Here is a 21308-nt window from a genome sequence, read left to right as displayed (position 1 = left end):
ATAAAGACAGTTTTCAAACTATGCATTTATGAGCACAATGGGTTATGGTATTCACTCTTACATTAATAGAATTGCCTCAATATCTATGTGTGTGTGGATGTATATGTTTGTATTCATGTATGAGTGAGTAGTGAATGCAATTCCATTTATTTTGCCATTGGCTATTGATGAATGTTTTGGATTGAAGAAAAAAAATAAGTAAAGGTTTACAAATATGTAACTGAAGTCTTCCTGATACAAAAAAAAAAGGAAAGTACAATTTAAACTAATTCAGTTATATTCAGGAACAATAAAGGAACAAGTAAATAAACTTTTGTTTTTCATATTTTTTGTTAATCTTTTATCTTTTTATTTTGTTGAATTATATTTCTTTTTGTTTAAAATCATAATTTGTTTCTGTTGTTATTTTATTTTCTAATTTTCTTGAATTTGACAATTTTCCACGGAAATATTAATTTTATTTTGTTGTTGCTTCTCTAGTAGTAATATATAGTAGTATATTACTCTTTTACTTGTTTCAGTCATTTGACTGTGTTGCCTTGATGCAGAGGAGGTACAAGGTTACCCTGCCAGAGAGAGAGAGAGAGAGAGAGAGAGATCAGAGATGAGTACAGAAACAGGTGTGCTGCCATAAAGGAGATGAATGGTTACCCAACCTGGGGGAAGAACAGGAGGAGAGAGAGAGTGGGAGACAACAAGATAGAGGTGGTGGCAGAGTGCCAGGCATACTCACAAGGGACGGGAATCAGAATATAAATGGAATGGTCAAGTAAAGGAAGAGAGAGAGATATAGATAGATGGTGGCAAGTGCCAGGGCGAACTCTTGAGGTTTGAATGTCATGTTGTAAGTGGCAGGACATTGCCAAAGAAGTGTGATTAGAGGGTGGGGAGGGGAATGCAGTGAGTGGTGAAAACCTGGGTATATAGAGTTAGGGGTGATGGGCTACTGGATAGCAATGATACAGAGAAACGGCCATGAGGACAGGAGCGAGAGGTAAGCATAGAGCATATGTGAGAAGGAGAAGAGATGTAGATTGGTTTGTTGGGGTAGGGTGTGTGAAAAGTTTTCTTGTTATGTGTGGGTATATATATATATAGAAAGAGAGGGGGGAGGGATATGTCTATAAAATAAATATATGTATATATAAAGAGAGAAGGGGAGAGATGTCTATAAAATAAATGCATATATATATATATATGTATCTAACCTCATCATCATCATCATCATCGTTTAACGTCCGCTTTCCATGCTAGCATGGGTTGGACGATTTGACTGAGGACTGGTGAAACCGGATGGCAACACCAGGCTCCAGTCTGATTTGGCAGAGTTTCTACAGCTGGATGCCCTTCCTAACGCCAACCACTCAGAGAGTGTAGTGGGTGCTTTTACGTGTCACCCGCACGAAAACGGCCACGCTCGAAATGGTGTCTTTTATGTGCCACCCGCACAAGCCAGTCCAGGGGCACTGGCAACGATCTCGCTCGAAAATCCTACAGGAGCCAGTCAGGCGGTACTGGCAACGGCCACGCTCAAAATGATGCATCTCATGTGCCAACCGCACAAGAACCAGTCCAGGGGCACTGGCAACGATCTTACTTGGCTTGCCGGGTCTTCTCACGCACAGCCCATTTCCAAAGGTCTCGGTCCGTAGTCATCGCCTCGGTGAGGCCCAATGTACGAAGGTCTTGCCTCACCACCTCAGCCCAGGTCTTCCTGGGCCTACCTCTTCCACGGGTTCCCTCAACTGTTAGGGTTAGGGTTAGGGTTGCGTATTTATATCTACATAATCTTCTACTATATCAGGGCTGACCAAAGCCTTGTGAGTAGATTTGGTAGATGGAAACTAAGAGAACACCTTCATATGTATATATATACATGTGTGCATTTACATATATATGTATATGTACATGTTTGTGTGTATATACACATACATAAATTATGTGGGTGATATTTTCAACCGAGACGTTACAATTGTATCTGATTCTTCAAGTGCTTCAGTTCTGTGTATGGACATATATCTCCTAGATTACTGACATTTATTAGTGGTTTTCCCCATTGTGTTGATGTGCCAGTTTCTATTCTTAATAAAACTCAGCATTTTTGACAACACTGGTATACTAGTTAAATGGATAACTTTTGTAGTATGATTGCAACTTCAGCCAATCAGGATATTGAGAGGAAAAATCCACAACACAAAAGTCTCTTGATGATGGAGATGGCAAAAATGGTTAACTCAACAGGAAAAATATTTTTATTATTAAGTTATTGTTTAATTTTTATAATTAACTTTTGTAGTATGATTGCAACTTCAGCCAATCAGGATATTGAGAGGAAAATCTACAACACAAAAGTCTTTTGATGATGGAGATGGCAAAAATGGTTAACTCAGCAGGAAAAAATATTTTTATAATTAAGTTATTTAATGTGGTGATTGTTAAAATGTTGAGAGAGAATTATACAGTGAGGATAATAATTTCTAATTAACTGTTTGTTTTCTACATTAAATATTTTAATACTAACTTTTAACAATTGTTTTTATGCAGATGGTGTCTCTGAATTATTTATTCTCTAAATTAGTGATTTGTACGTCTCTCATAGTCATAATCAACAAAGTGCCACTTAGTTTTATATATATATAAAGAAAAAGTGTAAATTATGAAAATAGTGAATACTATATTTTAATAAATTAATTTTTATTAAATGTTATTTGCAGAACCCGTTATTTTGATTGGACCCACTTTGAGAATCACTACTCTAAACAATATATATTTTTATGTTAGATTTTAGTAAAATTATACAGGTCAAATATTTCTGGGTAATTATTTCACTTTTTTCCTTGATTATTTAAAACAAAATGTTTAATACTCTTTTACTTGTTTCATTCATTTGACTGCGGCCATGCTGGAACACCACATTTAGTCGAGCAAATCGACCCCAGGACTTATTCTTTGTAAGCTTAGTACTTATTCTATCAGTCTCTTTTGCTGAACCGCTAAGCTACGGGGACGTAAACACACCAACATTGGTTGTCAAGCGGTGTTGTGGGGGGGAGGGGTCAAACACAAACACACATATATACATATACATATATACGACGGGCTTCTTTCAGTTTCCGTCTACCAAATCCACTCACAAGGCTTTGATCGGCCCGAGGCTATAGTAGAAGACACTTGCCCAAGGTTCCACACAGTGGGACTGAACCTGGAACCATGTGGTTTGTAAGCAAGCTACTTACCACACAGCCTCAAAAATAAAGAAATCGTAGGGAATCAAAAGGGCATCATTGTTGAGAAACGAAGTGTTGAGTACCAGAAAAATTTCTATAAATAAATAAGGAGGAAATAATGAAGGTAAAAGAGAACAATAGAAACGATCCTCAGAGGAGGCCAGATTAGAAGCACAAAATAGACAAGGCTAGCGACAAATTGTTGAGGCCCTTTGTATCAAGTGGTGTTCGTGGCAGTAATAATAACAGTTGAAACGATTGTTTCAACTAACCGAACATTCCAGCCAGGCAGCCAAACTATATATAAAAAAATCTGGTTCTAATTCGGGGAGGTAACTCTCATTAGAAAAAAAAAATCTGTAATTATTTAAAGATAGTTTTACTTCTCATAGCACCTACATACAACCAAAGTAAGTTTTTGAAGTTATTTAAGTCACTGCAAGTCATTGAAACACATCAGTCTTACAATGCTGTTACTTCACTCTCTGTGATCCTTGTTTGAAAGTTAGGTGAACGCACTAGAAAGAAAGAGAGAGATAGAGAGTCTAGTGTCTGAATCATATATATATATATAATGCCGTCTTAGCAGCATTATAGGGTACTGGGCAAATGAATAAAACGAACCCTAAGGTATACATTTATTGGCAGCAAGCCACAGCATCGGTCCCCTAGACCTGTGTGCCTGTGCCTTCACACGGCGCTACATATACACTTACACACATATATATGGTTAATTAACCTATATTATATATACAGACATACATAAATATACATGCAGTGCCGTCTCTGATGGAATCTCCCGTCGAAGACAACGTACCAGAGAACAAAAAAAGCAAAAAATATCCAACCAAGAACCACGAAATAAGAGCAGAGAGAAAAAGAGACAAACAAGCTGGTCCTACCAGAAAACAATACATACACATATATCTCTATATACTCATCATGCTCATTAATTTAATTAATCCAATGTTGCTAACCGGTATAAAGACCGCTGCAATCAACAACTTCGAAATCAGTCAGTGAACGAAGCTTTCTGATTGGTCTCCTCTTCATTTACCATTGAAAATTCAATGTAGTAACTTCCGGATGATTTTTATAAAGTGCTTTCTGAATGGTCGAAACCTAACAACGCCGTTTGGCCGAAAGCTTACACCACGTGAATTTTCGCTCTCTTCGTTTGTTTAGCGGGAAATAGTCTTTGCACCGGTAGTAATAGTGGTAGAGAGTTTTATTTATTCCTTGAACTTACCAACGTTGTTTGTGTCATGTCTTGTTAATTTACCTTGTTTTGTATGGTAAGTAATATAATTATTTTTATAACCTAATCTATTTTCTGAATTTGATTTTTTTTTTCATCCTTTTTTGATTTTGTGTTTAATATATAATTAATTTACTGTGGAATATTTCTTGTTATAAAGTTATATAAACAACAGGTGTCTTATCTCTTTATAACCAGTATTGATTACTTGAGATATTTTGCTCGATTGGATACCTTATGGAAGAGTGTTTAGTCGAAGTGTATAGCCGGGACATATTTATAGCTCCTTACTTTATCAGTTTGGTTGACACTTTTCACTCGCAATTTCTTCATATTTTGGCTTCAAATAATTTTTAAAAAATCAATATTGAAAGAAAAAAAAAAGTTTTAAGTTAAATGAGAGCATGTGGAGAATGAATAGGTGTTTATTGACACGAATGAACTCAAGCACTTAGTCTTCGGTGACTCAACAATGCTAAATAATGATTTATCACAGATTTTATCAACCTTAGTCGACCTTCGTCAGTAACTGTGAATTGTAAAAGATGAAACTAAATACTGAACTGAACTTATACTCTCTCCCGCGCTCATTTTATATATATATATATATATATATATATATATATATATATATATTGTGTGTGTGTGTATGTTTATGGCGATGGAGTTGAAGCAAAAAGGATGTCTTGAAATGAATTATGGTATTTGGTTTCGGCATTCTGTGTTCAACTCTCACTGAGGTCAGTTTAGTCTTTTGTGTCTTCGATATCCCTTAATATAAATAGGTCGATTTTATCGACTTAATCCGAACTGTGTATAAAATAGAAAAAAAACACTATATTATGGCGCTTCTTTCAAGATTTATTGGCATAACTACAGGGTAAATACTATATGCATAGAAAATTTCATTAAAAAATATTCATTTTTCTGAAAGTTATGACCTCCCAAAGTCTGGGGGGTAAAACCCTGTAGTTATGCCATTTGGCATAACTTCAGGGTTTTTACCCACCCCCCCAGACTGTCAGACTTTTCATTTAAAGTTGCACAAGAATTACTTCCTTCTCAGTTGTTGGTGTTTTCGTTTTCATTTTTCCTTCTTGTTCTAACAACTTTCTTTTAAATATAAAAGAATTTTACCTACTTCAGAATTTATTTCGAAATCTGTTAAATACTAGTTTATATATGTATATATATATATATATTATATACACACAATTTAATGCCGGTAAACTTCAGGTACTCAGTCAATAACGTTACGATGCGTAATGAATGAATACAGGGTTTTTGATTTATTAAATTTCTAGGGAATAAGTATATTTATTTTTCATGGAAGATAAAATATTTTATGTATTGATATTTTAGTGCCGATGGGTTTTTTTTCTTTTATTGATTATATTCTATCGTTTGTTTCGTCTATTCTTGACTAACTTTTTCATCGCTAAAATTTCGAAGTTGGAGCCAATTATATCGTTATTAAATCTTTGCTGTATTGTTTATTAATATATATAGTACTCGACATATATATTTTAAGTAACACGTTATCTTTCACATTTTTCTTTTGTATTTATTAATTATAAAAATGTTTATTTCTACAGTCACATTTTAAAATTTATAACATTCTAAATTTTATAACATTTAAATATAAAAACTTTTATCTTTTTTTTTTTCTCTATTTAATATCGTGTCAAAGAACCGATCTGGCGCTCACATATCTTAGTATTGGTGAGAATGTCTTTGAGCAATCAGATCATAATGTAGTCATTGTTATTCAGTAATTAAGTAAAAATCTAATTACATGACAATAAACGATGTAATATTTCATTTCGCCTCTACGTTTTATGCAAATCTCTGGCGGGTCGATACAAAAATCAAAATAATGTTAACTAATTGTTCATCCTCTTGTTTCCAGTTGTGACTATTTCATCTTTTTACGGGTGTCAAAAGATTCAACGTGTTCTTTCTGTTTCAAAGCAGTAGGATAAGGTTTGAGAAAATTTTGCTGCTATTTCTAGAAGTTTAAGCGACTGCTTAGAAGACCTGTTGGCTCGTAGGTGCCAGTAGATAAATATACTAGTGTACATTCAATCGACTATATCCACCACTTAGGTAAATTAAATTGGCTTTGTATTGTAAGAAGAAATATATTCTTAGAAATGATGGTGATTTCAGTAATGATAACTTTCACCGTTACTCCAGTAACTGTTAATAATAAACGATAAGTTGCGTAGTGAGAGAATTTTAGATAAGTGCCTTTCTGAAAAGCATTAGCAGCGTAAGCGGGAAGCGAAATATGCTCCTGGCTCGCTATGAATTTGCTTAAGCAATGTTATAAATGTTTTAGTATATCCCATTCAAAACTTTAACATAGACGAAGAAAGTGAGATGTGGTGGCTTTTATGCTCTCTCCATGAATATCACAACCTCAGAGAAGTGTCTGCAGGCACTTCACGGTTTTCTTTTGGTTTGGTGATTTTAGAGGTTGTGACTTTCATGTTTTTCTCAAGCGTCATTAGTGAAATTGAATAATGAAGCGGGCATTTGTTTTAATAAATTATTTTGCCTCTTCTGAAGCCAGTCAGTTTGTTTTGTCCTGATGGCAAAACTACAGATAGAATAGGCTCGTGTCCTTGGAGTAAGGGGTATTGTCTGCTCTGGGATAGCGTTAGGTGGATTTTTTTTTTGTTGCACGCCATGTCCCTTAATTGTGCTGTTCTTTGGTGTATGTGTGGGGGGGGGGGGGCTCTGCCGATAGAACGGCAGAACAAAGATTTGTCAATATTCAATGCTATTTTTTAACTATGGCTTTTGAAACCAATGCTATTTGCGATCCTTCCGCAGAATCATTCTAGTCTGGGGAACGGTTTCATGGTACATGGCTCTGTGAAAATATCGCATTAGCCATTCTGCTAGGCGTCCTCTTGCTTTTCTGCTAATCTTTTTTCTAGCGAATATATAGTTTATAAAACTGTCAATATGTAATCACTAACAGGATGTAAAGCTTTGTGAGTAATACAAACCAAATTTTAATGTAATCCTCGGTTTTGTTCTAACATTAAGTTATGATAAAGGTTTGGTTAATAATAGTGATATAAACTATTTGAAGAGGATATTGAAAACCGCGTGGGAGTCTCAGCCTTTTTCGGGAATTCTGTTTTGTGGTAAGCACTAGAACAGGAGGTAATATCCCAAGGAATGTGGTTTCGATTCTCAGTTGGGAGCCATTTCATTTCTCTTATGCTACTTGCGCTCTTAGAAAAACCAAAGGTTCTGTTTCGATACCACGGTACATCACATTGGCCTTTTATCATATGCTCAAATCGATTAGAACTTGTTTTAATATACAGAAACTGAGGGCGGGGAGCTAGCACAAACGTTAGCACTCCGGGCGAAATGCGTAGCGGTATTTCGTTTGTCTTTACATTCTGAGTTCAAATTTTGCCGAGGTCGACTTTGCCTTTCATCCTTTCGGGGTCGATAAATTAAGTACCAGTTGCGTACTGGGGTCGATCTAATCGACTGGCTCCCTCCCTAAAAATTTCGGGCCTTGTGTCTAGAGTAGAAAAGAATATACAGAAACTGATTCGAAACCCGCCAGAGGGGACGTTTCTGTTCTTCGCGCGTATGCTTAATCCATCGCCTAGTTTAAAACCACCATTTGGCTTTTTTTTTTTTTTTGTTTAGTTCTCTTTAGCGGAGTCCATTTTGTTGTGAACATACTGGTCAAGTCTCAGATCTAAGGATAACTTGATCACTTTCTGTCACATTGTTTTGAAGGCACTTAGAGAGTCGTTGGTACTTCCCTTCGTTAAGACAGACCGAAACCCTGTGTCGCACAAGGCAACGGGTTGGTATCTTTCTGACACCAACCCGTTGCTTCGAAATATCCCGTCTAGCCCATAACATGGAAAGTGAATGTAAACATGATACTGTTGATCATGACTAATTTGTTGAAATGTACAGAAGGTAGTCATGGTTATTACAAAAGCATTCCCGATTTCATATGAAGCTTTTCAGTAGGTCATTTTCTAACGCTATATCAGACTTGGTTGAGCAAACTGTTCTAGCTGTCTTTTATTCAGAAAAAAGGTTTTCGTTGAGAACTTTGTTTTCATTTGTGAATATAAGTCTCTCTCTCTCTCATTCAGTACTGTAGCTATCGAGAAACTGATCACGTTTACAACTAGGTGGACTGTCATTTTATGTTTTCAGAGTCCATAGTCAGAAGTTTAGTCTTGACTACGGACACTTACTGGAAACGATCTGTTGAACCCAGCTGTCCGACCTACCCTGCTTTTTGCTCTGTCGTATTACACTCCACACACATACTATGTAACAATGTTTTATCTTGGCAACAGTAACTGCCCACGTGTTAACATGATATTCACTGTAAAATGCTCGGTCATTTAACTTTGCTTTTGTAAATTAATTAAACGAGGTCAATTTTTTGATTACACATACTACGATAATTACTACTTCTCATTTCACAAATTATAAAATATCAAAATATTTACATCCGCTTTCACAATCTATTCTGGACTATTCGACCTGAAATTCTGTAGTTTTTCTTTCAACATTTATAATTTCGTTAATAATAAAACATTGGGTATGTGTGTATCTTAGCTGTAGTCTTTAAAATGTAATGTAATCTTAGCTACACTCTCAATAGATGGGATAGTCATATCTGGAAAGATGTTGATTGCTAGGCTAACCTAGAGTTCAAGAAAAAATCCCCTAAGGGTTTAAAAGGTTATTTAGATTATTTACAATTTCATTGATTGATCTTTTAAATTATTAAAAACACTTATTTCGATAGAGAATCCTAAGAACATTGGTCAATCATAATTTTGAGGAAGTGAAAATTTAAATTGAAACTAATTTTCATTCAGCTACTTAGTACTTTCGATTTTTCATGTTTAACTATGGGCGATTGTGAATATTTTGATTATATATTTAGAACGAGAAATAGATTTTACGAAAGACACTTCAAAAAATGGCTAATCGTTTGTTCTTAGTTGTGTGTAATATTTTCTATTTAACATGTAAATAAAAGTACCTGCTGTTTGTCAACAACTTGATCAGGGATCCACGAAACTGAATCGCATCGTATTTAGTAGTTGATGGGAAAGCCATGTGGTGTGGCGAAGAAATGGTTCTGTGCTCGACCTTAGTCGAGTTTACTAATTGCATTGTTTTATGTTCGTCAGTTATGTCCCTCTATACTCTGAAGTCAAACTCTGCGTTGAGTCGACTCCTAGCTTTCACTCTTCCAAAAAATATTAAATACGTATGTCGGAATATCTCTGGGTTAATTCATTATGCTATAATTTTCTAGTTTGACAAATGCCTTTGTACCCAGGTGACAAATATCAAGACAAGCAGTCGTTGACGAATAATTTTAATGATAATAGTGATGATAGCTCTGAACTATATTTTCTATAGAATTTAGCTTAGTTCACTCCATTCTGAAGTAAAAACTAGTTGGTAGATCTGGGGTCAGTTACAATTATTTCGATCTTCTGTAACCTTTATAGATTTCATTACTTTGTCAAGTCAGCAATATTTTGTCTTGAAATCACACTATCATATTCAATAGAAAATGTTAGCTAATGTATTCTTAGCTACACTCTCAAAAGATGGGATGGCCATATCTGGAAAGATGTTGATTGCTAGGCTGACCTGGAGTTCAACTAAATCCCCTAAGAGTTTATAGGTCATTTAGATTTACAATTTCATTGTCTGTTTGTGATCTTTTACATATCTTTTTATAAAACACTTCTCTTGTGTTCTCATACTAGTGGTTATTTTACATCTAAGCATCCTAGTAGCCATGGCAACAACTGGACAATTTTATACAAAGATATATGAGATTTGAAAAACGCACATTGCTCTCATTTATCTGAGCATTAACATTTATAAGACAACTGAATTGATTTATAAACTCACCTTGCTTGACTGAAGGCTGTTGATTTCACAGTAACTGGAAGAAGTCCATCGTGTGTTTATATACTTGTCATGTCATTGTGGACTAATTGTAGATAAATTTCACTGTCATACAATTGGTAGTGGTCATTTGTAATCTTTCATGAAAAACAGGTTAAATTGGAAATATTAAGACTGAGAAGAGCAAGCGATTAGCTATTTTTGTGATTAGTGAACTCCAAAGAAATACATCTCTGCTGGAAAACAATTGAGAATTTTCAACAAGATGAGCAGTCGACCATAGAAAGTCTGTTTCAATGAATTTTGTCTGACCCATTCAAGCATAGAAAAGTAGACAATAAAAATGATGGTGCTATTGTTTTTGGATTTGTTTTGCATTAAATTCTGATTTGAAACTGATATTCTACTTTGGATGAGTCATATTGCCAATGAACACAAACTCTGGTTGTAGTTCTCTCCAGTTAGCCTTAAATTATATATGTTTATATAAAGGCAAAGGTATGGCTGCTTGATTTAAGAAGTTCACTTAAAACCATGTAGTTTTGGGTTCTTTCCCTCTTGAGCAGGCATATTCTATTGGGTCATCCCATAAATAATGTTTTTATTTTTATACTTCTTTTATTTTTCAAAATCAAGATAAACAAAGTTCTTTTTTAATCTAAATTATACTCTCCTTCAATTTCTACAATGCTCTTCCAACTATCTGGTAGACTTGCAAATCCCCTCTTCCAAAATTCACTTGTCCATGAAGAAAAATATTCCTCCAGTATTGCTCTTACCTTATCTACAGAATTCATATTTTTTCCATCCAAATGATTTTGAAGAATGTGAAATGAATGATAATCAGATGAGGCAATGTCCAACAAATATGGTGGGTGGAGCATTGTTTCCCATTCATACTACTCTAATCTTTGGAATATCATCCTCGTATGTAGCCAAGCATTATCCTGATGGAAGAATTCCTTTCATCTTGAAAACAAAGATGGTTGCTTTTCTTCTAGCACTGACTTAAGCCACTCAAGCTGCTCACTGTAGATCTTTTTCATTTGGTTTGAGTTTAAAAGTTCAAAGTGGACTAAATCTTTCATATCCCACCAAACAGATAACAACACCATACGTGGGTGAAGACCTTCTTTAGCCTGGGGTGCCAGTGTTTCTCCTTTCCCTACCCTGTCTTTGGCACTTGATATTTTTATTGAGAACCCATTTCTTGTTACCAGTCACTATTCGGTTCAAAAGAGGTTCATTTGTGAGGTGTGACAGCAAAGAAGAGCACACATTCACTCTCTGCTTGCAATTAGGCTTGGAAAGTTTGTGAGGAAGCCATTGACCCAATTTGTTGACTTTTCCGATGGCACACAGATGTCAATGAATGGTTGAATGACCAAATCCAAGCTTCTCTGCTAGTTCCTCAACAGTTACGATGGGATTTTCTTCCACCAGGGTTTGCAGGACGTCCTCGTCGAGCTCTACAGATCTTCCAGGTTGAGTCTCGTCTTCTAGGTTGTGGTTTCCAATTTGGAGGTATTTTCGCATTTGCATGGTTTGCAGTGATGAGTTTAGTTGCATCTACAGGAGAAAACTCACAGCAAAAGACTGGTATTATATTAGTTGTGTATGCCAACGTCGTCTCCTTCATTGGACACTAAACTCGGCTTGTGAAGACCTATTGGGGCAAGCAAAATCATAGTGGCACCTGTGCCTAGCGTAGCCTTCCTGGCACGTGTAAAGACATTTGAGCGAGGTCATTGCCAGTGCCGCTGGACTGGCTCCTGTGCAGGTACCACATAAAATACACCATTTTGAGCGTGGCCGTTGCCAGTACCACCTGACTGGCCTTCGTGCCGGTGGCACGTAAAAGCACCCACTGCACTCTCTGAGTGGTTGGCGTTAGGAATGGCATCCAGCTGTAGAAACTCTGCCAAATCAGATTGGAGCCTGGAGTAGCCATCTGGTTCACCAGTCCTCAGTCAAATCGTCCAACCCATGCTAGCACAGAAAGCGGACGTTAAACGATGATGATGAGGGCATTATTACTATATAAATCTGAATTAATTATCAATTCTTGTGGTTCAGAGAAGATTAAGTGGTTTTCTAAGTTTTTTACTCTTTCTCTAAGTTTTGGCGAAATATATAACAAAGTGCTTAAGCACAATACAATGTTTAACATCTTAGGCTGTGGTTTTATTTTCTACAAGATAGATGTTGAGTCAAGTGTTTCCTTCCTCTCTCTTACTCCCTTTATATATAGAGCCGACGGAAACTGAATGCTTATCTCACAACTTGAGTTTCACACCTCTGCCGGTCTTCAGCTCTTGCTTGAACTTTAATGGTGGCATATAACATGAGTTACAGGATGAACACTCAGTCTCAATCAACCATCTGCTCTACAACTTGTACAATGCACCCCACTCTCATTGGTTTAACATAATTCAACATCTGTGTATCTGTGTATACAGATACACAAAATTTGAATTCTGCTCATTCATGCATTCAAATGTTGCAGTTTCTAAATGAAAGAGGAAGAGAGTACTCAGTATATAGTGTAGAGAGTATTGGTTATTTAAATGGAACTCTGACTCATGCTAGCGTAGAAAGATGGTTGTTAAAATGATGACAAATTTGTTTTATAAAGTTGAACTGTGTTTGCTGTCTTTTCTGCAATTCTATTGATGTATATCAAGATCAACATAGAATCTATATATTTCTAATAACATACATATGTGTGCAATATTAACTTGGACGATCAGCTAAAACTGATATACTTCTTCCTGTTTGTAAAATGCTATTTGCATTAAAAACCATGTTTTGATTGGATACATTACATTGATCTAAACCACTTCAGTGTAATGATATTGGTCTGAGAAACCTTTTTGTAAATCTAATAAAGAGTGGTGGTCAGTAGTAGTAGAAGTGGTGGTGGTGGTAATTGACATGGTGATAGAGTTGAGGGCAGTTAATAGTTGTAGTCATGATGGAAAGAGGAATGACAACTGTAATGTTTATAAATCAAACTACTTAAACTTGTATTAATTGTACATTATCTTACTTCACACCCAGAGATCAAACAAATCAATGGTCAGATTGCATGTTTGTGTTTGTGCACACACAAGTTATTTAAGGAGTCTAGCCATTGTGTCAACAGAGGTTGTTGTTAGTTTACTCCAGGACATTCTTGACTCTGCGGGTTTATGGTCAACGTGTTCCAATCATGACCATTTTAAAACTCTGCCAGATCAGATTGGAGCCTGGTGTAGCCACCTGGTTCGCCAGTCCTCAGTCAAATCGTCCAACCCATGCTAGCATGGAAAGTAGACATTAAACAATGATGATGTATTTGTGCTTTTACACCATTTAAAGCATCAAAGGTTTGAACGAAATCAATTCCAAAAGAAATTATATATTTCATAGTTCTCTATAAACTTTTGATCATTTTATAGTTCTCGAAATAATCAAGTAATTTCTACAAGTCCTGCTTGTAAACATGTTATTTTTATAGGCACTTTTTTGTTTCAGAATTGCAGCTCATTCACCTGGCACCATCAGTATGAAGCTTCCAGATACCCTTGAATGGTCTGGTTCCATTAAATATTATACACAAAAGACTGGCAATATTGGTTGGAAGTCTGGGACCCTTAATCTAAAGAACACCAACAATGTTTGGTGCTGTAATGTGATGTTCAGTACCAATAAGGTTTACCCAGCTTTGATATTTAAGGTAAGTATTTATTCTTCAAGTTATTTGGACAGATTGAATGAATGCCACCATTCAAAGCTTTCAGGATCTCATTAACACCCCTTTGTTACTAACCTGTCTGAAACCACTATCCCTGATTCTATGACCCTAATTTCCTTGTTTTGAAGTGATCTAACTTAAAACCTTCCATCAAAATTTCATGACATTAATAACCAGTGGATTTTGTTGGTGATACAGTTAGCCATCCTGCTTAACACCAGCACTATTAGACTGTTCTATTAGCAAGATTTCTACCAGTTAGACAGCCTATATGTGGTTACTTGAGTGCTTAGAAGTAGCAGCCAAATATCCAAAAATCCTATCTTACTGTCAAAATCTGCTATAGCCTTAGGCCAACCAAAGCTTTGTGAGTGGATTCGGTAGACGGAAACTGAAAGAAGCCTGTCGTATATATGTATAGTGTGTGTTTGTGTGCCTGTATTTGTCCCCCCCCCCACATCGCTTGACAACCAATGGTGGTGTGTTTATGTTCCCGTAACTTAGCGGTTCAGCAAAAGAGACCGATAGAATAAGTACTTGGCTTACAAAGAGTTAGTCCTGGGGTCGATTTTCTCGACTAAATGACTGAAACAAGTAAAAGAGAGTAGTGTTTGTTTTGTTACATTTAGCAAAAATTTATTTTCAGTACATTTGATTTTTAGCATTTATCACTCAATTCAAAGTGAAATCTATAATCCAAATAGACAAGACATAAAAAGAAAATATATGTATAAAAAAAGTTTCCATTTACACTGACAAACTTTTGGGTGATTAATTTTGGGTTGTATGTAGAAAAACAAAATGTTTCAAAATTCCATGAATCATTGAAGATAGTAGGGTATGAGGAGGAATTTTGTCTTTTTTCCAAAGATCTTTGTCTGTCTATATTCAATGTTCTACTAATGTAAACAGAATAAGAGAGAGTTTGTGCATTATATCTTTGAGGTGGAGTGAGATAGAAAGTGATAAAAAAAAAAGTGAAAAAGGGGGAGGTGGGTATAATATGCAAAAATGGGGTTTAATAAAGCAACAGAAAGATACATGCTGTAAGTTCACCTTTGATTTAAAAATTATAAATGCTTACATACGTACATGCACATAAAATCTGTACATACATTAGTACACACATGTACAGATGTAAATACATAAATTATGTACTTAGACATACACACATGAAAATGTATGTATACAGGGTGTCCACAAAGTCTGGGTGCATGGGGATTAACACATACTTTAAGAAATTATTATTTCTTATATTTAATTGTTTGTTATGATTTTATTTACTCCATGTACCCACATGGGGATTAACACATACTTTAAGAAATTATTTCTTATATTTAACTGTTTATGTTATGATTTTATTTACTCCATGTACCCAGACCTTGTGGACACCCTGTATAAATCATTGAAGTTCCATTAATATCATATTCTGTTAAGGTGTGAAATGAATTTTTGTTCATAATTAAATTCCTCTACCTGCAAGAAGGGAATTAGGCTGGTCTGTGTGTATATTTATCCATGTTTGAACTCTGCATTTTAGCCTATCCTCAGATGCAGTGACTGGATTTATTAATGCAATAAAATATTAAGAGTTTAGTGTAGCACTGATAGCTGAGCCCAAAACTTATTGGTAATGTGTTATGTCTGAATATTATATTGACTTGAATGAATGGAAGTGATTCATACAATGAAGCAGATCAAGGCTAAAATAATCCACTATCCTTAGGTTTTTAGTTTGTCACTAGTGTAAATTTTACATTTCCACCTTACTAGGTTCAATACAGTGAGCACCACAAATACCTTACCGTTTCTTCCAAATTTGACATAATGCTTAAAGAAAACACTATTTTACATAACTCTTTGATTTGTCTTCTAATGAACTTTTTTCTATTTTTTAAAATTAATTTCTTAACTTTTTCTGTTAATGTTTCTAGTTGATTCGGACTAACATCAGACGATTCATTTTTAAGAAACGGCTTCTACTGGAATTTGTTGATGGGCTTTTAGTGCATTTTAATCCTGATGATCATTTAATACCAAAAATCACTGATTTCTTTGAAGAATATAACAAAAATAGCAATGCCAGGAAAAGTAAGCTTTTTTCTGTCTTTTAAATTGTATTTGGCATTTCAGTCAGTTGAGAGATGACACTTCTTGCTTGCAATGTCTCCTTCATATTGTTTTTACAGTTAATTTTATCTTTTTACCTTTTTTGAAACAAAGTTTCCATATTTCAATAGGAATATGGTAATGAATTGCTTAATGAAACAAATGTTTTCAGTTAATTTTCCATGAGATTTCCATCTGAAATATAACCAACATAAGTGTTTATGCAATTATATAGACAATTAATGGTATTTCTATACATTTCAGCGCCAATCAACCGAGCAGAAGTTAGTGCTACTACTCCTTTATTAAACAAGACATTTAATGTCTCTGCTGAAAGGATAACTCTCCAAGCTTACCGGTAAATCTCTTTTATCTGCCCCTCTTGAAATGTATATCATCACTTTCACAGCCCTTTTCTATGTTTGCATGCATGTAGTTTCCGGCTTGGAATTTCTGGAACCACTGTTGACACTGGCTTATGCTTATTTTCCGATCCCCATATACTGCATTAATATTCTTCACACTTTCTGTTACATCGTTATCTTTATTGAACTCATAAAGCAAAATATGCTGAATATGCTCCTTTGCCACTTCCATTATAGCTTTGAAAAAATAACTATTAAATCGAACTGCACTTTTCAAAATTTACACTAGTAATAAGTACTAGGTAAAATTACTACTTGCTTTTATAGCAAGTTGATGCAGGTGGTTTATCCCTTCCCCCTCCGACTTTTAGTTCATGCAATTGAAAAAAATCCCATTATTTATGGGATGACCCAATACATAATCAATGTAGATACAAATTGGGATGACCCAATACATAATCAATGTAGATACAAAATGGGATGACCCAATACATAATCAATGTAGATACAAAATGGGATGACCCAATACATAATCAATATAGATACAAGCAATAAACTTTTTTAATTTTCACCTCTAAAAACGAGTTGTTCTTAAATTTTGAAATATGGATAAAACTTGAAGTAACCACAGACATAAATATATTTATTTGATATTATTTGTTTGCAGTGGTAAAGAAAACTCAAAACTTGATAATACATTGAAATCCAAAATGGTACGGAAGAAAGAAGTTAAGCAGTTTGATGAGGGAGCCAAAGAATCGCCCATGTGTCTTTCAAAGTAAATGAATTTGTGGTTATACTTTGCATGAAATTGTTTGATTAAGAGATGTTTTAATTTTTTTTTTAAATAAATAATTGTTATTATTAGGAATAACTTGTTTTTTTGCTAATTTCCTTTATTTTGGTTGGGAAAAAAAAGCATATTCATGAGGTGTTAAAGGAAATGCAATTTTGAGAAATTTAAAAAATGAAAATCTGGAAAAGAAATCAATCTTGGAACCTATTTAGACAAACTTGTATGTGACCCAATTAAAAACATTGACCACATGAAGCTATCTTGTCTAGGTATCATGTAGACATGAGCACAAGAACCCTGTTATGAATACCCTCTCGTTATTATTATTATGGATTAGTGAACATCAGCATTATTGGACATTTGATCTGAAAGAAAGATTTCACGCGTCACTGAATGGTTCATTGTGATAAGTATTAACTATGAAATTAATGGATTAGAGTTAATAGATTCCTTGTTAGTTTTGATGATGAGTGTTTCAGTTATTCGGTTTATAGAACTACTTTACTCATTGTATTGTGGAGGCGCAATGGCCCAGTGATTAGGGCAGCGGACTCGCAGTCATTGGATCGCGGTTTCGATTCCCAGACCGGGTGTTGTGAGTGTTTATTGAGCAAAAACACCTCAAGCTCCACGAGGCTCTGGCAGGGGATGGTGCGAACCCTGCTGTACTCTTCCACCACAACTTTCTCTCACTCTTACTTCCTGTTTCTGTTGTGCATGTAATTCAAAGGGCCAGCCTTGTCACACTGTATCATGCTGAATATCCCCGAGAACTACATTAAGGATACACGTGTCTGTGAAGTGCTCAACCACTTGCACATTAATTTCGCAAGCAGGCTGTTCTGTTGATCGGATCAACTGGAACCCTCGACGTCGTAAGCGGCAGAGTGCCAACAACAACAATAACATACTGGGGTTGATTCCATAAGGAATGTGTCTTTTTTGTGATGATAGTTTCTAAATATTCTTTAAAAAGAATGGAATGGGTGAGGATGTCAGTTTTTATGTAAAGATGAAAAATAGGTTATTAATGATTCTTTTACTTTTTTTCCAGATCCCCAACTTCACCAACATCCAATGGGGATAACTTCCTTGCATGTGCAAATGAGAAGATGCAAAATATTTTATCTCTTGGAAAAAACAATTTCTATAGCAAGAATAAATCTTCATGTGGAGCTAGTGTAAAACAAATGCTGGGGTAACTGTTGTTTTCTTTTTCTTTATTTGGTTCATTGGAAGTGTTCAGTTTGAGATATTATGACCATGAGTTCAAGTCTTATTACTACCATTGTGTTATGTGTCTGAGAAAGACACCCGATTCTACTGACCCTCAGTAGAGTCCAGTCTGTTGCAAATATTCAGTCTCCTCTGAGGATACCTTCCTAACCTCCGACAAGTTTTGGAAATCTGAAAAGTGTGCTGAGCACTACCCTTCCCTCTTAATTAAACATCCATGATCTTTGTCAGGGATTTGGATAGATTGGAAGAAGGGAAGAGACCAGCCTCAGATGTTGACATGGCCTGGATGCTTGCATATTACCCTATTCAGTGTGTCATTCTTTTTTAAGATGGTTGAGTGTAATTTGAAGGTGACTTAGCTGTTTATTTCTCACAAGTTGAATGACCATGTAGAAATTATCTTGTTGACTTTTCAGTGCAGTGTTTGCTTGAGGGTTTTATGACTTGATGTCACCCAAGAATTCAATTTCAACTGAGGCTGGCTTTGCCTCTCATTCTTAGGAGGTTAATAAAATAAGTACCAGTTGAACTCTGGACTGATGTAATCAACTAGCACCCCTTCAAAATTTCTGGCCTTGTCCCTATAGTAGAAAGGATTATTATTGTTGTCCTCAACTGCTGGAATGATAGAAGCTATATTTGTTTACTTTAGATAACAGTGTAGGACTTTCTTTACAGCCACAGTAGCTTGAATCTTTTTTTAATTAAAACAAGCATTAATCAAGTATGTTTCTCATGAATACCAATCAAAACTGGAGAAATTTTCTACCTGTTAAAATTCACAAGATGTTGGTTTAAAAAAATTGTTTGCCTGCCTATTTTGTTTCTTTAATTAATCCAACAATTTTTTTTCATATATTCAAGAGGTTTAATTAGATATTAACCAAAGATAAGAAAGTGTTTTTAATGGTATTACGTTATATTATTGACTGACCATTCTTTTTCTCTGTAGGATGAAAAGATGTGAAACGAGACCTGTTAAACGAGCACGGTTTTTGGTGGACTCGTCAACAAATTCTCAACCGCAGAAGGTAGAAAGTCCTCCGGTACCAGCCATTTACCCCTTGCCAAAACTTGCTTTAAGAGGGTAATTGAAGTTTTACTCTTCAACTGTGTGTGAGTGTATGTGTGCGTGTGTGTGAATATGCATACATTTTTGTGATGACTGACACCACAGAACTTGACACTAAAACTGGATGCTTCCATTATGTTGCTTAGGAATCTTGACCCATCTCACCTGTGTAATGGAACTCGCTTAATTGTTACTTCCATGAAGCTTCATGTCTTACGAGCAACAATCATAACAGGTAGTCACAAAGAAGAAAATGTCTTTATTCCAAAAATTCCTCTCATACCTACAGATGTTCTATTTGAATTTAAGACACTTTAGTTTCCAGTCAAACTAAGTTTTGATATTTCAATTAAGAAATCTCAGGGCCAATATCCCTCAAGGTAGTTGGACTTGATCTCTCTACTACATGCTTCTCCCACGGCCAACTCTATGTTGCTTGTTTGTGACTTGGAAGCAGCAACAGTTTATTCATTTCAACACCAACGAAAAATTTCTCAATGAATATTGTTTACCCTGAGGTACTTCAACATCGACAGATTTTCAGTTTGAAATTCTATTATCATTACAATTCGGATATTTTGAAATAATTATGAGAATATATCTTTATATTTATTTACTAATCTGAATAAGAACAGCAGTAACCTTGGCAGTGCCGGGTCATTCAACTGGTATGTCTGTCTGTCTGTATTTCTGTGTATGTCTGTATGTATGTATGGGAAATAACCCAAATGTACCATTGGCATGAATTTAGATAAGCCAATTTACTGATAAATTTATTTACCCTTTGTTCCACCTTTCAAATTATTTTGATTTATCCCTTGCCTTTGTAAATGTTTACATGTTCTCATGCATTCATTTCTTTTTTTTTCTTTCTCTTATTCCCCCCCAGACTCACCAATATGGGCAATACCTGTTATTTAAATGCAATCCTGCAGTCTCTTTTTAGTCTCGAGACTTTTGCCACTGAGTTGTTGTTAATTAACTGTAAAGTATCAAAAGTAAACCCCAGTTCTTTACACAGGTAAACTACTTTTTCTGCATCTACCTTTTATTTGTAATAAGAAAGAATATTGTCTGTGAACCTGTGGTCACACATGGCCAGCTTCTGTCAAGCCATCCAATCCATGCCAGCATGGAAAATGGACGTTAAATGATGATGATGATAGTTCTTAATCTTTTTTTCTTTTTTTTTTTTTTTTTTTTTTTTTGTAGTACCCACTTCTAAGTAGTTATGCTTAGCACCCACCTAAGTTGCAAGTGAGATATCACAGCTAATCTAATACAAATGATAATCTTTAAATTTTTACTCTAAAATTGGATTGTATAAGTTTTTAACAGTGCAATGATATAAAAATCAGAAAAGACAAAAGTTGAAATTTATTTTATACATTGCAAGATAATAACTTCCTTGTGCCTGATGAGATTTCATTTCATTTTGATAACTGTTACTGGTTTTATCGTGTATAATATAATTACTACTATAGGTAAAATTTAGTATGTTAATTACTTCACTACCCCCTTCAACATGCCCAATGTCTCTTTGGGTATAGTACCACTTACATTGAG

At 35.2% G+C, this 21308-nt stretch overlaps 1 protein-coding gene and 1 long non-coding RNA gene across 3 annotated transcripts in view; one reads left to right on the top strand and one right to left on the bottom strand.

Annotated features, from left to right (window-relative positions):
* Window positions 1-3589: 3589 nt before the first annotated feature.
* LOC128248930 (uncharacterized) lies at window positions 3590-9677 on the bottom strand. Its single transcript, XR_008265088.2, has 2 exons — window positions 9539-9677; window positions 3590-3745 (listed from the first exon to the last, which is right to left on the bottom strand). It is a non-coding gene; the product is annotated as an uncharacterized LOC128248930 (long non-coding RNA).
* The window catches only part of LOC106871321 (ubiquitin carboxyl-terminal hydrolase 37), a 32762-nt gene continuing 15856 nt past the window's right edge, over window positions 4403-21308 (top strand). For both annotated transcript variants that reach the window (XM_014917712.3, XM_014917710.3), the window contains exons 1-8: window positions 4403-4522; window positions 13942-14143; window positions 16096-16252; window positions 16535-16628; window positions 17303-17413; window positions 18486-18629; window positions 19623-19757; window positions 20632-20763. In XM_014917712.3, coding sequence (XP_014773198.2) covers window positions 13973-14143; window positions 16096-16252; window positions 16535-16628; window positions 17303-17413; window positions 18486-18629; window positions 19623-19757; window positions 20632-20763 — 944 coding nt within the window. In that variant the 5' untranslated portion in view covers window positions 4403-4522; window positions 13942-13972. The remainder of the gene's footprint in view (window positions 4523-13941; window positions 14144-16095; window positions 16253-16534; window positions 16629-17302; window positions 17414-18485; window positions 18630-19622; window positions 19758-20631; window positions 20764-21308) is intronic.

This window comes from Octopus bimaculoides, chromosome 10 (genome assembly GCF_046866305.1).
Source record: "Octopus bimaculoides isolate indiv1 chromosome 10, ASM4686630v1, whole genome shotgun sequence".
Classification (NCBI taxonomy): Eukaryota; Metazoa; Mollusca; class Cephalopoda; order Octopoda; family Octopodidae; genus Octopus; species Octopus bimaculoides.
This window is presented reverse-complemented; position numbering and strand designations above follow the sequence as displayed.